At 40.1% G+C, this 16,359-nt stretch overlaps 1 protein-coding gene across 1 annotated transcript in view; it reads left to right on the top strand.

The window, feature by feature from the left end:
• The window catches only part of HHAT (hedgehog acyltransferase), a 186,759-nt gene that overhangs the window by 46,978 nt on the left and 123,422 nt on the right, over nucleotides 1-16,359 (top strand). The window contains exon 9 of the mRNA XM_074926062.1: nucleotides 3,298-3,333. Coding sequence (XP_074782163.1) covers nucleotides 3,298-3,333 — 36 coding nt within the window. The remainder of the gene's footprint in view (nucleotides 1-3,297; nucleotides 3,334-16,359) is intronic.

A 16,359-nucleotide genomic window follows, 5' to 3' on the forward strand; every position in this document is an offset into this window, starting at 1 on the left:
CTTTTTTACTTGTATTGCTATGGATATCCTTTCCCTTGTTATTTTAGATTTTCTGAAATAAAGATTTTAATTAAAAGTATGCTTGTTCTAGTATTTCAAAAGCATTTGTGAAACTTTTACGTAACTGAGGCACCCCGTATTGCAAGCGCTATCAGATAGATCCTGTATTTTGCAGAGAAGCTCAGGAACTTGCTGAACAAGCTGTATGAAGTTGATTATAAGTTATGTTGGAATATGAAATAAATATAGGTGTACTTTATAGGCAGTAGATAATCACGTCTGTGAGCATATGGCAGGTGTAGTTCTGAGTTAATTGGGGGGGTGTGTGTCACCCTGTCATGCCTGATGGGTAGTTTCCTGTGATGTTGAAGGGATCACTATGAATTTTTAAATACAAATGTAGTGTGATTTCTTGTTCTTTTTTCATTTAATTGATGTTGTTTATTCCACCTCCAAGATGCACTCTGAACACTGCTATACAAACGCCCTCTTTACCCCTTGTTAACTTTTCTATCTGAGAATGGAGGGATTAATTATATGTACCAGATTTGTTTCCATTGCTACTTCACTGTATTTTTCACTTCACTTGCAGATGATATGCAGTATGTATTTAAATGTGAACAAGTATAACAGTTGAAAGTATTTATGATATTGTTTTGTCAAAACCAGCTTCCCATAATCGTAGCCTCTCAGGATTTTTGCCTGGTACAATGTCTCTATTCATTATCCTAGCTGCTTAAAAGTGCATATACCCAATATCCATAGCCTTAAGTAATGCAACTAATTCTCTCATTTATAGTTTGAAATTCTTCAGTCTTGTTGTTCTTGCTTTTTGGAACTAATCAATGATACTGTCCTGAGGTGTCTTTAAGGTCTAGGTGCACACTCTGCTACTGTTTATTCTCATAATTCGGTCGGTGTAGTTACTTCTTTAAAAGACTGCTTACACTGTTGAGAAATCAAGATTTTAGGGAGTCAGATGAAATGTATCAGTACAGCATCACACTGAGGAAATGGGGCCTGCATCTAAGCTGAGTTATATCTAGTAAGAGTCTGATCTTTTTTCCTCCTTTTCATTTATTCTAATTGATTCCATGCATGTTCATTTGTAATACTTACTAAATATTTGTAGAAATATTTTAATAGCTAAAGCCTATATGAAATAATTACAAAGCTTTTTTAATAGCAAGTGTATTAAGTTTTGGAAAGAGCAAAAAATGAGAGAAAAGATGGTGTGTAAGACATACCATCTTTTCAGATGAGTCTCATGATGGCATGAGACAGCAAACTCTCTCACGTCCACTCTGAACCCATTCTGCCTCAGGTTTGTCTACCCTAACCTCCTTCAGCTCTGATCATCTCAAGTTAGCAGGACCGTTCGGTTTCCATGCTTGTTATAGGCCAAGTCCTTTTAGCTTTTGGTTTGGTGTCAAAAGTGGTGATATCTTTACGCTCCACATCCCTTTCCACAAGAAGCTCAGTTGTATCCCTTCAGAGATGATGGCAGATTTGGTCATTGTCATCAGAGAATAGTTAGGGGAACTTGAAAAGATGAGCTTAGCTGAAGATACGCAAGATGGCTGTTCAGCGTACTGCTGTTCCCTGGAACTGTACAAGTTTCTTCTCATCCCAGCACAAACATACTGAGGTGCTTGGTCCTAGGAAGAAAAGGTTTTCTGAGCTATAAATACAGACTGGGCAACTCTGATATAGAAGACTGTACAACATAGAGTATTTTAGTGAAGAGTAGGAGCCAAGTTACAGTATGTGTCCAGTCCGGAGCAATGCAGAAAGATAACTGGCTATACTACATGTAGTATAATTACACAGTAACATAACAATAATGTAAAATGGAGAATGATTTTAGGAAAGGATTATAAAAATATGGGTTTAGTGATGACCATGTGCATGTTTCTGGCAGAATATTCTGTTGCAAGGCAGCTTTTAAGTGAGAAATTTGCTTCCCTCCTCTCTACTCTGCTAAACCAGTGGACTTTCCCTCGTGTCTCAGTGTCCATCATGAATGCCAGGGACACTGTGAAACCTAAAAGAGACCTTTCTGTCAGGATAGCAGGCAATGGAAAAGCTGCATTCCAAAACCTGTGGCAAAGCCATCACATATGTAGTTTGTACAACTGCACTGATTCCTGTTAACTCCTAGAATTTCTACAGCTCATGGTGTATCTGCTGTTATCAGGATGCCACTACCTGATGATTTCTCTTGCTGCTTCAGGTAGAAGGCAGCACACTTCAAGCAATACTGTTAAATAAAACCATGTTGTACTTAAATGACCAGCTAGGCTTTTTTTTTTTTTTTTTTTATGAACAGGATGCTCAAGAGCATAGTATATGCCAAAATGTTTTCTTTGTACAGAATGTAAGCCCATTTCAGGGCAAGTCCAGCACTAGAAATAAGACACTTGCATTTTCTAATTATGCTGTTATGCACACGATTGATCTGGGATTATATTGATAGTCCTATAAAACCAGCACATACTTCAGATATTGGGTACATGTCTCAAATCAGCAGATACCTTCCTATGGTGTCAAGAATTTGCTACTACGTTGTTCATGAGTTTGATTCTCCCGAACTGGCTGAGGGATGGAGGAAACAGGGGAAAGAGAATCTGGCAGTAACTGCTGGAGTATGTTAGTGCTGAAGTTTTCAGGCATGGTTCTTGTAATTCAGTGTGATCTAACTTACTGTCAAAAGTCCTCAAAGTTTTCCTCACCAGATCTAAGTGGAATATGCTTGCAAGGCCTACTTCTCAGTATATTATGTGTATCTGAAGGAGACATAAGGGGCTTCTTTGATTATCGTGTATCATGGAGAGAATTCAGAGCAATTACCTGCATTTTAGTGTCATACAGAGCAGATAAGGGGAAAGAAAGGATTCCATAGTAGTTTTGCGTAGACGATCTACCTGCACGTGACAGGAAACATGCAGACTCATTGGTCATCAGGATGCTTAAAATTATTTCCAGTAACAGAATATACACAATTAATACTTTATGTGGTTTATACTACTTTGAATGTTACTGCTTTATTGAAGAAATACTCAAGGAATTTGTGAGCTTTTAAACATGCATCTAAATATTTCTCTGTGATGATCTTAAATTTCAGATATCACTACAGAAAGGAAATCGTATATTACACTTTTGCTTCTGTTTTATCAATTCTAGTAATTTTATATTTATCTATGGCATTATTGTTTTAAAATAGTGTTTGTACAATACACAACAGTAGTATTTTTTTTAAAAAAATAATGTAAATATGGTGAATCTTTTTTCTTGCAGAAGTTTTGACGTTGGGCTACATCGCTTTCTGGTCAGGTAAGCTAATACTTACTTTGAATTGCAATTCTGTTATAAGAAGAGATGGCCATGTTAACTCAATGCTACTTTGTATTTTCTATGCGAGATCCTCTTTTGTCTTCCACTTAGTTAAAAGTTTCACAATATATATTTGGCTTGGATATCTACCCAATGTCACTCTAAGGAACCTCTTCATGTGTCCTTCAGGAAAACCTTGACTCAGGAAACTTCAGTGGGTAGTGTTCCACTTATTCCTGAGGAAATCTTAATTTTGCTTATACTGAAGAAAACCTGTTTAAAGTTGTTTTGGTAACTCAAGTACCTTCATATTTTTCTAGTAAGGGCTTGAATTTTATAGAAAATTGTGACTGTGGAGGCGAGTTTTATTTTCTCAATGGAAAATTTGATTGATTTTGATGCACAGGATGGATTATGTTCTGAAAATGACTAAGGAAAGTGTAATAATTGTGTGTTTGCTGACATTTAGAGAAATGCAGTGATTAAAGCAGGGGCAGGGCACTTCAGGAGAAGGAAGGTTAATGTATTTGAACGGTACACTGAGGAGAACTGGTTTTACTGTTTGGAGTTCTTTTGTGTGAGCGAAGTCACAGGTGTTCACTGAGAATATGTTTGCATTCATTTTTAATAACAAACCTATTGTTATGTATTTACCTTTACAAAGAAGTGCAACGTGTACTATGTAAGGTGAAGTTTGCAATGGTCTTCAGGCCCTTGGAGAATTCATTCTATCAGTCCACTAAAATGTTGCAGTGTCCATCTGTGAAGAACTTTACCTTGTAAGAATGAACCCAGTATGCGAGCCAGAGCGTGCTGGTTGGGTCCCACCATAAAGATCAGGTGAAGTTAGGCTTCCTTTGATTTGGCCTTGCTACTGAACTCATAATTTTATGCTACTTTGTCATATTTCCTGGATAAAGAAATATGGTTAAGCCTTCACACTCATGAGTCCTTGTGTCCTTAATGCAGAGGTTTTTGGCGCTGAATCACAGATGCAGAGAGCTCTAACAGGTTGGTCGCTCCTGATAACTTTTCGTTCTTCTGGTCACTCACTTGAAGCGTGTGTTTTCTGATGTTTTCAGAACCCTGCTAACAGCCCTTGACTGTAGCTAGTGAAAGAAGCATACAGCTCCAGACAGGTTTATAAATGCCTAGAAGCATTTCTCTGCCTTAGGCTCAGCAACACTTGTTAAGTGTTCTTTTCACTTCGTCCTCTGAATTATCTAAGATACCCCTTTCAGATTCAGTTTCCCCAAATTATCGGCACAGTAGCTAAATGTAGGAACACTGGTAGTTCTCTGTCTAAGGTCTGGGTGCCAGTCATACAAAGGGTATATCTTAAAGAGAAGAATAGTGGGTAGTGTCATATAGAACACCATGCTTTTGTGGTTTAAACTAAGTACGAAAACCATGGAAGATATAAGCTCACACAAAGCCTGCATCACAGGGAAAATCAGGTTTGTTTTAAGGTTGCACAAACACCCATCCTGACATCTCATAATCTTTGAGCAGTAGGCTTTGTAACATTAGGGTTATTTTACGTATTTCTTTGCATGAAACATGATAGCTTTTAACAAACAGCTTTCTTCATTAAAGCTATAGTGTCAGTATTGCTGAAGATACATGTATTTCAGTTTGTAGATACAGTTTTTAGACTATTGAATGTATTTAAGTTCAGGTATCAGTTCTACAAAATCAGTTGCATCTGTATTTTGACTAGCAGATTTTTTTTTTTGAAATAGAAATCATCATATGAAGAAAGGGTTTAAAAATATGTTAGTGTCGTAAAGGGTTTATGGTGCACATGGAAATGCAGACAACTACTTAACCAAGAATAAAATCATGGTAAGAATTGATGTCCTAAGTTTGAGCCCCTGGTAATGCTTCAGCCACAAAATATGCTTTCACTTGCATCATATGAAGATTGTAATAAGACAATACTCTCTTATACTGCACTGTTTTACATCCTGTGGAGATGCTGTATTGGAGTTGTATGCTTGTGCAATCCCTGGACTGCAAATAGGCATTGAATTTAAATGAATTGAATGTTGTGTTTGACTAATGTGTCATTTTTTTCAAAGCCAGCTGTGGGTTCTATATAGCATGGTGTTCTAACCTTAGCTTTAATACTTCATTCTCAGTCTGTCACCTACCCCTCTTGAGGAGCCATCAGATACTTTCTCTGTACTGCTAAGGAGGAAATATTGTTCCCTTCTGTTTTGGTTGTATGAGTTTTGTTTGGGTTTCCTTAACTAAAAAAATGTTCTCCTGCTTAGTAGATAACTTTTGGACTAGGAAACAGAGGACTTGGTGTTGCATCTCTGCTGTTGCATCTCTGCTGTTGGTCTGCCATATGACCTTTAGAAAGCTTATTGCATTTGGTTTTGCTTATTTAGACAGTTCCTGCTCCTGAGAACCTGCAGATCTTCTGTGTTCATATAATGTCTGTCATAAATGGCCCTCTTCACAGTTTGGGTTTATACTGGTGAAATATAGGTGAGTGAGGGAAAGAAGGTGTTGAAAATCTATGAATTGGGATTTGAAATGTTTGAGATACTACTACTATATTGTTTTAAATATAAAGATGCCACCCCACAGTGTAACAGGGAATCCAATATGACACTTCCAAATATAAAGTGCAGGGCCAACGAAACTAAAACCAGTCTCTGCTAAAAGGACAATCTGTGCCTAATTACTTGTTAAAATGCTGATTGAAGACTAGGACTGTACACAGCCTGGCATAAATGGTCAATGGCTTGCCCAAGTAAAGCATGACATGAAGTATGACAGAGAATTACAGCTACACAGCTTCTTCCACATTAGGGAAGAGTAAATACAAATTTGTATCCATCTATCTAGCTGTGGCTTGAACTATGCTTCTGATACTGTTTATAAGATAGCTCAGAAAGGTTTAAAAATCCCATCTTTTTAAATACATTTGTTATTTAAGGGTGTTATACTGAAATAGCTATTATGTGGTGATTACTGGCTTGGGCTGAACTGGACTGTAGGACAAGATTTCTAATCACTTGCATGCTGGAATATGGTGGTATTGTGGAGCTGCTATTTGTGAAATTAAAGTGCAGATGGGTACATTGGGGTCGGGACCTTGAACATTTGTTAGCTACACCACAGTGGGGATCCTGGAAATTCATGGAGGAAGGATCAGTAATTTCATGATGAAAACTAGGTTTTGATACTACCCATTAAAAATGTAATATACTTGGAAGGTAATTTGTCCGCTGTTTTCACACAATGATATAAAAGAAAGTATTTGTTACTACTTTAAGGATCAGCAAAATTATTAATCAGTGTTATTTAAATCACGTGAGTACTATATAAACATAGTAATATTTTTTCATTGTGACTACAGGAAAAACAACCTTGTTTATCCCAAATCTAAGCATTCTCAGAATGAAGCAATGGGTATATTTTCAAAGTTCAAAATGCATGAAAATAGTGTTTAGGTAGCAGTTTAGGGAGGAAAGAGCAAGAGAGGTTGCCTGGTGCTGTTTGCTCGCTGAAGCTATTTTATCCAGGGATTTCATCCAGTGCTGAGAACAGGGCACTGGATGAAATAGAATTGTTGAACATACGAGAATATTTACTGTCCTGGTGCCAAACAGTGCTTCCTTTAGGGCAACACTGATGAGGACAGTGGAGAAGAATAACAGTTCCTGGAGGCATGATCCTTTTGAAAAATGTCCATGCTTTTAGCACTGCTGTGCCTTTGAGAAAGTGTGAATCATACTCATTTCAGTACAGATCTGGCTTTGAAAAGAGCTGCAGGATCAGTGTCTCCCAAAGGTGTCCATCTGTTAGCAGTGCTCACAGCTCACCCTGTGGTTTGCAATTACTTTAGCTTGTTTAGAGTTGCAGGTTGTTTAGGTTTAGCTTATTACCTGGCGCAAAGGTTCTCCAAATACGAAACCTGAAAATCATGCCCTTTTCTAATTTTCTCAGGTGAAAAGAGGCATAGTTTAGCTCTGGGATCAAAATTTAGTATGTGTTGCTACCTCTGATTTTTTTTTTTTTTTTTTTTTTTTTTAAATTTAGAAACAGGACACCTTCATATAAGGGCAGAATGGTCCCATAGCAAAAGAGGGATTATGGTTCTAAATAAGGTACACCATGAAATGATAGAAAAGAAGTCTGTTCATCTGCTGGCTCAACTCCTGGTTTTATTCTCTGGGGAATCCCATAGAACCCCACATATTTCTATGCTACCCAAAAGAATAAAGAATAATGATGTCGACAAACTATCTGATAACTGGTTTAAGTAAACTTTAAAGAAAGTCAAGTTTTTTTTCTTGTTGTTCTACTCTATTCAGGAAGGTGCCACTGAGATCAGTTTCTGTGAGGTCAAACTTTTTCTAAAGTGCAGACATTTCCTTGCAAAAGATATCACAGCTCTTTACTGAGATGGTGAGAAGTCACTAAGTGTAACCCCTATGGGAAGTATAGACTCACTGAAAAGCTCAACAGTATTTAGGCCATCCCAAGCTGAAGAGATCTATGCCCCTGCTTAAAAAACCAAGCATTCTTGCTATCATGGTTTCTGTTTAAAAAACCCCAACAAACCCAACCAAAAAACAAAAGCCCAATAAAACAAAAAATCACACACACCTGTGGGAGCCATTGGCCTGTCAGCCTTGCACAGCCTCTGGAAAGCAGCTAGGCTTTGATGAGAAACAGGCCTTGGGAAAAAGATAAGAAACTGCTGAGTTGTGCCAAGGTGACAGGGAAAAACAACAGACAACTGCAACACTAAACTGTGGAAAGGTACTGAAGTGTGGAAAGTTACGGCCGCGTGAACAAGAAGTTGTTTGGTCTGTACAGCACGTGTTAGAGTGGTCTTATGCTGATAGGAGAAAAGGTTGATAATGGTCTAAATGTTGATTTGCTAATTATGAAGAGCTTTAACGAGAACATAAGTATGTACTATTAGAAAAATTAGAAAAAATCCTTGTTATAACTCTGAGTTGTGCAGGTCTGATATCCTTCCCCAGCACCCACCAACACTTCTGAGCTTTCTTCTTCTTTCTAATACACCCACATCTTTGAAAGTCAACATCTGACGCAAAAGTCCCTTTCACTTTGTACTGCATTCCTCCTCTAACTGTTATGAGGTAAGACCAGGGGTGATGCTGGGCTCCAACAGCTAGACAGATTCTCCGCTGGAGTGCCCTGTGGAATGGAGCGTAAAGCATGGCCCTTTTTGGGAGACAAACACCAGTGCTAATGCTGTACATACAGTCTCTCTGCTGCTTTGAATGTGGCTACCCACAAAATACTATTGATGTTCTAACGTGCTATAGCTGCGCTAGGCAGCACAGTATTGGAGATTCCACTTTTGTGGCAACATGACTGCTAGAGAGGTATTTGTGTAACTGCCTCTACCTTTGAAAGCACTAGGTATAAAGTCCCACAACAATGCATCCTTTTTCCTCTTCTCTGTCAAGTAATTTGGTTTTTTTTGTTCACTCTGTGTCCTGGTCACCTAGTTGTCATTACTGCATGCACACCAATAATAGAATAGTTTGGGTTGGAAGGGACCTTAAAAAGTCACCTAGTCCAACCTGCCCTGCAATGAGCAGGGACATTTTCAGCTAGATGTGGTTGCTCAGAGCCCTGTCCAACCTGACCTTGAGTGTTTCTAGGGATGGGATATCTACCAGCTCTCTGGGCAACCTGTTCCAGGGTTTCACCGCCTTCATTGTAAAAAATGTGTTCCTTATATTTAGTCTAAATCTACTCTCTTTTAAGTTTAAAACAATTACCCCTTGTCCTTTTGCAACAGGCGCTGCTAAAAACTTTGTCCTCACCTTTCTTATTAGCCCTCTTTAAGTACTGAAAGGCCACTATAAGGTCTCCCCAGAGCCTTCTCTTCTCCAGCTAGGAGAACCCCAACTCTCACAACAATGTATGCCCAAACTGTCTTCTGGAGCAAAACAAATCATATCCTCAAGAACAAAAATCTGAGTGGGGTTCTGGGCATCATTTGCACCACAGACCTGTTCCCATAGATGGTGTGGATACAAGTACACTAATTTTGTCCTCCTGCGCACTCTGTTCAGTCCTCTAGTAGTTCCCCATTTGCTTTTACCCTTGGGGACTTCCCTTTTCTTTTCAGACAGTGCTTTAAGTCAGTGGTGCTGCCCTCACCTTCTTTCAGACATCTTGAGAAAAACACAGTGCCTTAAGGTGCAACTTCTGCTTTGTGTGGATTTGGCCAACCTATTCCAAATGAGGTTAATCCTAATGAATGTTGCCAAATCTTTGTACTGCTTTGCCTGGGAGTCTTAGATGACTGCTTGGAGCAGATGTGTTTGACTTTTCTATGTAGCCTGTGTGTCTATGGAAGACCCACTGAATAAGCAATAATCTCTTCTTCAGTGTTACCCTTGGTGTGTCTGACAATTTACATCTTTGTCTCATTTTTCTCACTTGGATCAGTTCTAGCACAAAGGTGCTGTGTTGATTAAGAAGCAATGTATCTGGATGAAGGAAAACAATTTATCTCTGTACTCATCAAAGTAATGTAAAGGGTAAAAACTGCTGAAGATGTGTCACGTCCCGCTCAGACAAGGGAGACAAGTGACTCAGATTTGCAAATCCCCAATGGAGCGGACAAGTCTCCAAGTCCAAACATTTATTAACTGCCCACAACGTACTAATTGAGCACACGATAATTGGCTAAGTATATAGCAAGTTGTGGCGAGCAATACAATATGCCTTGCATTTCTGAATGGGAAAGGGAAAAGAGGGAGATAGAGGGAATGGGGAAATACAGATCACCGGTCTGGGTTCCTGCGGTGATCCCACCAGTGAGGGTTCCAGGAGGCGGCTGTCTTTTTCACTTGCCTCCATCGTCTTCACTTCACTGCACTCTCCAGGGCCCCCTCTTTCTTCCTGCCCCTTAATTTATGCACACTTTCCTTGGGTCCATCCCCTAGGTCAACCCACATATCTACATATCCCATGTACGGGGAGGGGTAAGGTGTTTCATGAGATGATGTAATTAGCATGATCATGTTAGCCTTCATTAGCATATCGAGGGGTGTTAACTATAATATGCATTTTGTGGATAACGAAGCAAAGGTCATTCACCGGACAGATGGCCCTTGAAATTTGTCCAGGTGCGCCAGAGCAAGGCCATCCTGTCTCCACAGGACTCCCTCCTTTAGCTGCATCTTGTGTTATTCGGGCAGCCTTATCAGCTTCGACCTCCACACTGTGTCTAATAGTTTCATCTTGCAAATGTTTGAGGCATTTCTTAAATCAGCCTCAACTTTTGCTTTCTCAGGCTGTTTTTCTTAGTTTCTCACAGGCCTGGTTTCTCATCTCTCACAAATGCAAGTGATGGACTTCATCATTCCACTTAAATCTACTCATATGCTTCCTGGGGAAGGATCCAGTGATGCTTTTACTTAATTTGTCATGTGCAGGTGGGACCACTGTGTGTAGAATATGTGCAATTGCTGTACTTGCATTCTCTTTTGGGTCCTTTCTGTCTCCAATCCCTAGCCTTTAAAACAAGCAAGGACTAGTAGGGCATGAGGGTCTAGGAAGTATTTATTCTTGACTCCCTTGGATCGGTGTGCTCTTCTGTAGCAGTGCAGATAAAGCCAGTGAAAGTAGCAGAAACTCTTTTCAGTCATGGGTGTCCAGCTGTGAAACAAGCTTCTAGAACAGACTAACACAGAAACGGGCTGTTTCCAAGTTACATTACAAAGACATTCCTTTGGACAAAAAAATCCCTGCTGTAACCATACCTCCTTAGCCAGGGAGTTAAGAACAAAAGGTGATTCTTGCCATCTTTTGTATGTCTTGTGCTGCAGAGATGACGTGCTGGAGACAGCCCATGTAGAGACTTACTTGAAATTTTGTAATTAAGTTAGCACATTGAAAACCCAAGTATGTAGTCTTGTTGCTGATAAGAGATTGTAGTAATCACTAGATGTGATTGAATGGCTTTTTCTAATTTCTAAGTAGCTTTAAGGTTAAAGTGTTAATGTTACTACTGTGAAGAGGTAGTGTTACTAGCTTAGGAATTATTTCTTCTTTAGATTTACTTTCAATATGGGGCCTTAGTGTTTCTGCAAAAATAATTTTGAAGTTCTAAAATACCGAAGAGAACAGTAATCAATCTATCTGTAGAGACCTCTGCATGGAGGAGCTGAAAGCTGTAGCTTTCTATAAAATGTTGCAGTTACATCCAGCTGCATCAGAGACTTCTGTTAGCTCTGCTTTCAGATTTGCTGGAAGTTTTGAAATGTTTGCTGGTGTTGACAATTTTTAAAGGGGTCGACACTGGTCTAATTGTGTTCCTGTTGAAAGTAGTGATGACACTGAAGTGATATATAAAAAAACCACAAAACTGCACAGTGCTTGGAAGCTTCTAAAATGTTCTCAACTACAAGATCCAGCCTTACTGCTGTTAAAGTCTGTAGCTAAACTCCTGTGGGTTGCAGTTGGAGGTTTCGTGAATGTTCTGCTGTGTGTGTACTGGGCATAAGTGTGAACTATACAAGTGACCGTGATGCATAAAATCAGTTGGGGCGCTTTGCTTAGAGTGAGACAGTGTCCAAAACCACTCAAGTTTGTTTCAATGAAAATAAAAACCCAGAAAAGCTGATCAGATAGTAATGAAGAATGATGCTAAATTGCTTCAGAGCAACTGCAGTCTCTCAGACCCCTTCTCAGAATTAAAAGTTGTGGGTTTGTTTTTTTTTTTAATAGAGCAAACAATCTGTTGTTACATAATGAATTAACATCGAGTATGTTGAAAAAATAATGCTGGGGTTTGTATAAACAAAACCGAATCTTTATGTAAATGTTATGTAAATGTGACATTTAATTTAAACTGTTGGAGTGGAGAAGTCGGGATTAACAAGGTACAGATCTCTTGATGTTTATGTGTTGAAACTGTGAATTAAAACAGTTTGTTATTTTTGTTGCAGGGTGTTTGAGTTACTATCTATGAGCAAGAAATAAGTTTGTGGAACGTGACGTATTTTGAGATTCAGTTCAGGCCACTTTGAAAAAATTTTTCTGAGTAGTTTAATGGAGCTGGATCAAACATGGTATTTCAATATAATAGAAGAAACGGTGTGCCCAGGAGTCTTGAATCACCAGAGTCTGTAAGGATTCTGCATTTATTCTTTGTGAAGTCCAGGAAATTATATCACGGGAACATTTTTTGTCCCTGACTTTGACTATAAGGGCCAGACCTTGGCCAGATTTTACATGTGATTTCGGCCTTGAGAAACTTTGTATCTTTCATAACTGCAGCAACCTGTATTTTAGAGTCACAAACCCTAGTATTTTTAAGTTACTTGTGTACTTCACAAGTGTTACGTGCATTAAAATAAAAAAGTAGTACTTCCAGTTCCACTGAGCACTTGTAGTTAAAACTAAGCATATGTATAAATATTTTTTTAATGACCTGGAGTATAAATTTACAGATTTCTGCTTAACTTTGTTTTCTTTTTGATTAAGTCTTTTGTCTGTGTTGCTTTTAATGTTGTCTTTTTTTTTCCTTCCACATGTTGTGGTCCATATTTGTATTTTGGTATGCTAAGAGGCATGATTACAACTTCCAAATAATAAGATGGGGTTGGTATAAACTTCAATCTTAAAGTTTTTTCATGTTTTATGTTAAATGTGTTTTGGAAAGCCATGTGCTATTTTTGCATGGTAGCGTATTGGAATTGTTAGATGTAGACCAGCTCCGGAAAAAATTGTGGAAAAAAATAGGATGAAACAAGCATTCTTTTCTGCTCCCAGCTTCTGGTAAATGAGTTGCATGCAGCACAGCTTCCGTAAATGATATTTTAGCCAGCAGACGACTTAGACTCGACCTTTGCAATCCGAATCGCAGCTGCTCCCGAGGTGCCCTCTCCCCCTCAGAAGGAGCCGCGCGGTGGCCCTGCCGCCCCGCTCTCCCTGCCGCATGCAGGAGGGCGGAAAGCCTCAAGTCGCGGCGGCCGTGTCTCTGGCTGCCCGCTCCTTCGGCACAGGCCCCGGCCCCGGCAGCAGCGGGCCCTGGGGAGCAGCGGGACTCCCCCGGGCGCACCCCGCTCACCGGCCCTGCCCCGAGGTTGGGACGGGCCCGCCCCCCGGCTCCGCCGGCGCGGCCCCTCGCTGCCGCCAGGGGGCGGCCTTGCCCCGGCGCTGCCTGCCCTGCCCTGCCCTGCCCGCGGGGGGCTGCGTGCCCTCGGCGCCGGGCCCCGTTCACCCGGACACTCGGAAACCCGCCGAGTGGCCCCTTGTCCGCTCCGGCCTACTGCGCCTCAGCGCAGGCACGAGGAGCTGCACGTTTGTCTGTCGGCGCCTGTGCTTCGCTCGACCCTCGCTAAGCGTGGGACTGGGTGAAACTTGGCGTGTTATAGCTGTGCTTTGTCACTTCTTTCTCTGCGTGGCAAATGTTTCAGGGAATGACATGGGAGTCCATAAAGCTGCCTCTATGTTTTTTGGAAGATGGGCCCGTTCTAGGAAACGTGCGTCCCAGAAGGTGCGGCCTGTTATGCCATCTCCTCTGCTTTTGTGCCTTCTCTTCCTGAAAGTGCCAGTGCAGGAAGTAGGTACCTTGTATAACGTTCTAGGAACAGCTGCTCAGAATAAACCGCTCGGGTTAACGCAGTGGGGTACAGAATGCCTCCCTTCGTCCCCATGGGCAGGAAAACTTGCATGTGTTTCTCTTCCCTGGCTACTTTATTATGTGGAGTGTTCTGGTGACTGAAGTGTTTGAATCCTCTCCTGAAGATCATGGCTCTGCAGCTCATCTTTGTGCTTGCAGTCAGCTTGCTTGACTTTGCCTGAGTCCAAAGTGGTTTTCAAGTGGTTGTGCTCTACCATGTCAAAACAATCACCGCTTAACTTTAGTCTGTAGTCATGTTACAAAGTTTTCTCAGATCATCGGGTCTGGATAGTACATTATCAGATGTGTTACTGAAGTAGATAGCATTACCAATTATTTTGTGGCTGTACAGTAGCATGCAGCAGTTACTTGGCTATTGACCAGATTGGAACTTGTGTGGTTAGTATGCAGTCTGCCTTCAGTGCTTGTCCCTCCAAGCTCCAATACTCGGTTCTAGGTTCTCTGAATAACCCAAGAGAGTTTATAGGGTTAAGGAAGTCTGAGTTTAAACATCTGTCTTAGAGTAAGGTGCAAAGAGTGGGCATGAGAAACAAATCTAAGAGGGGAGCAAAGGTTGAATTCAGGAGGTGTGATAACTCTCATCTCGTTACCCACAGATCAGGTCGTTTGAGGGTTTCAGTGTGGAGGTGAAAATACTTTGAGGCACTTGAGTGGTGGCATTAGACTTTGATATCTGTGTATCTGTCTGCAGCAGTATTGATTTCAGTAGTAAAGCCTGAGTAGAGGGCTTAACTGCAGTTATTTACAGCACTGATGGCAACATTAGTGTGTTTAGAGCTGTAAGCAGGACACCTGGGAGAAGGTAGAGTATACCGTTAAAACATACTGCCTGTGTGGGAAGGAGGTGTTTTAGTGAAGGTTAAGCTGAATAAGATACCGTATTGAAAGCCATATTCTCTCTGGACTGATGCCTAAGTGGTGCATGGAATTGCTGAGTGCAAATCACAGGCCACTGGTGTTATGGAAGGCTCTGGGATCCACCTGTGGGTATGGATGCTGTTCTGACTGACCAGTGGTACTGCAATTTAAAGTGCAATCCTATATTCACTGTGGACTGTGTGATCCAAATTTCACCCTGAAGATCTCCATGCCTTTTCTTCTCATAGATAAAGCAGGATAATCATCATCCTTTGTAAAATGCTTTGAGATCTATGGATTAAGAATGCTATATAAGAGCTCAGTGCTGATATTTAGTATAAGCTCTTTATGTAACACCAAGAACGGATGATAAAACAGGCCAGGAAGTAACTATTGGATTTGGAATCATTCTATCACAGATATAAATTTAGGGTAAAAAAAAAAAAAAGGAAATGTGATTTTTTTTTTTTTTTGGCATTCTGTGTGTGCTCTTAACTGCATTTACTTGGGCAGATTATAAATGTCAATAGGAAACTGTAGTAAAAAGTGATCTTTTAAGATGCTAAGCTAAAATTAATAAAGCATCTATAAACTATGTCAGTTAACATCTTCGCAAATATGTTGTGATGCGCAGTTTAAGAGGAAACACTCCTTCCCTAACACCTAAAGAAGCTAGGCCATGTGAATCAAAATCTCATGCAGGCTTCCATCTTAAAGGTCACAAATAAATAGTTGGGTAGAACTGATTTTTGAAGGAATGAGTAGTCAAACCCTTCAGACTTCTATTTATCTTACTGTCTGAAATAGAAGAGTAAAGTAACACGCTGTAGGCTTCCTAGTATATCCTAAAAGTGTAACTACAGTACCTCTGTGCAGAGCTGAAGAATGAGCTAAGGTCATGGCAACCAAAGGCTAATACTTTTTATCAGCTGTCATAGAGTTCTTGTTTGCTTTCTCCTGGAGAAAATTTAGCATTTTCTTGCAAGCAATGCAGCTGGACAATTGAAAAGTAGCTCTGCATTCCAGCCAGCCTCTACTGTTCCGTTCCATGTGAAAAACAGCAAAATGTAGTTTGCTCACCTGAGTTACAGGATGTTACACCAAACTTAAAAAGCATTAATGCTTTACATCACCTTGGCTGATGTAAAGAGAATCAGGATGTATAAATAATGCTCTGATATTTTTGTGAATATAGATATTATATAATGAATGTTATCTCCTCTAGCTATAAGGATAATAGCATTCCATGTGCTAGTGTTTTTCAGAGACAGTTCTGGTAGATGTAGAGATTATTTTAAAATGTATCTAGTATTTTGGTACGATGAATTGCTTTTCAAATCTGGATTAGACTGTGGCTCTGAAAATGTCAAATATTAAACATACACAACTTGCTGGTGAGGCAGAGTAGTTTTAAACACTGATCTTAAAATTTTGGCTAGTGATAGGGAGCTAACACGAGAATGTAAACTTCAATAGTGTTTTTCTTCGAGTTCTACCAAACACAA

This window comes from Athene noctua, chromosome 1 (assembly GCF_965140245.1).
Source record: "Athene noctua chromosome 1, bAthNoc1.hap1.1, whole genome shotgun sequence".
NCBI lineage: Eukaryota > Metazoa > Chordata > Aves > Strigiformes > Strigidae > Athene > Athene noctua.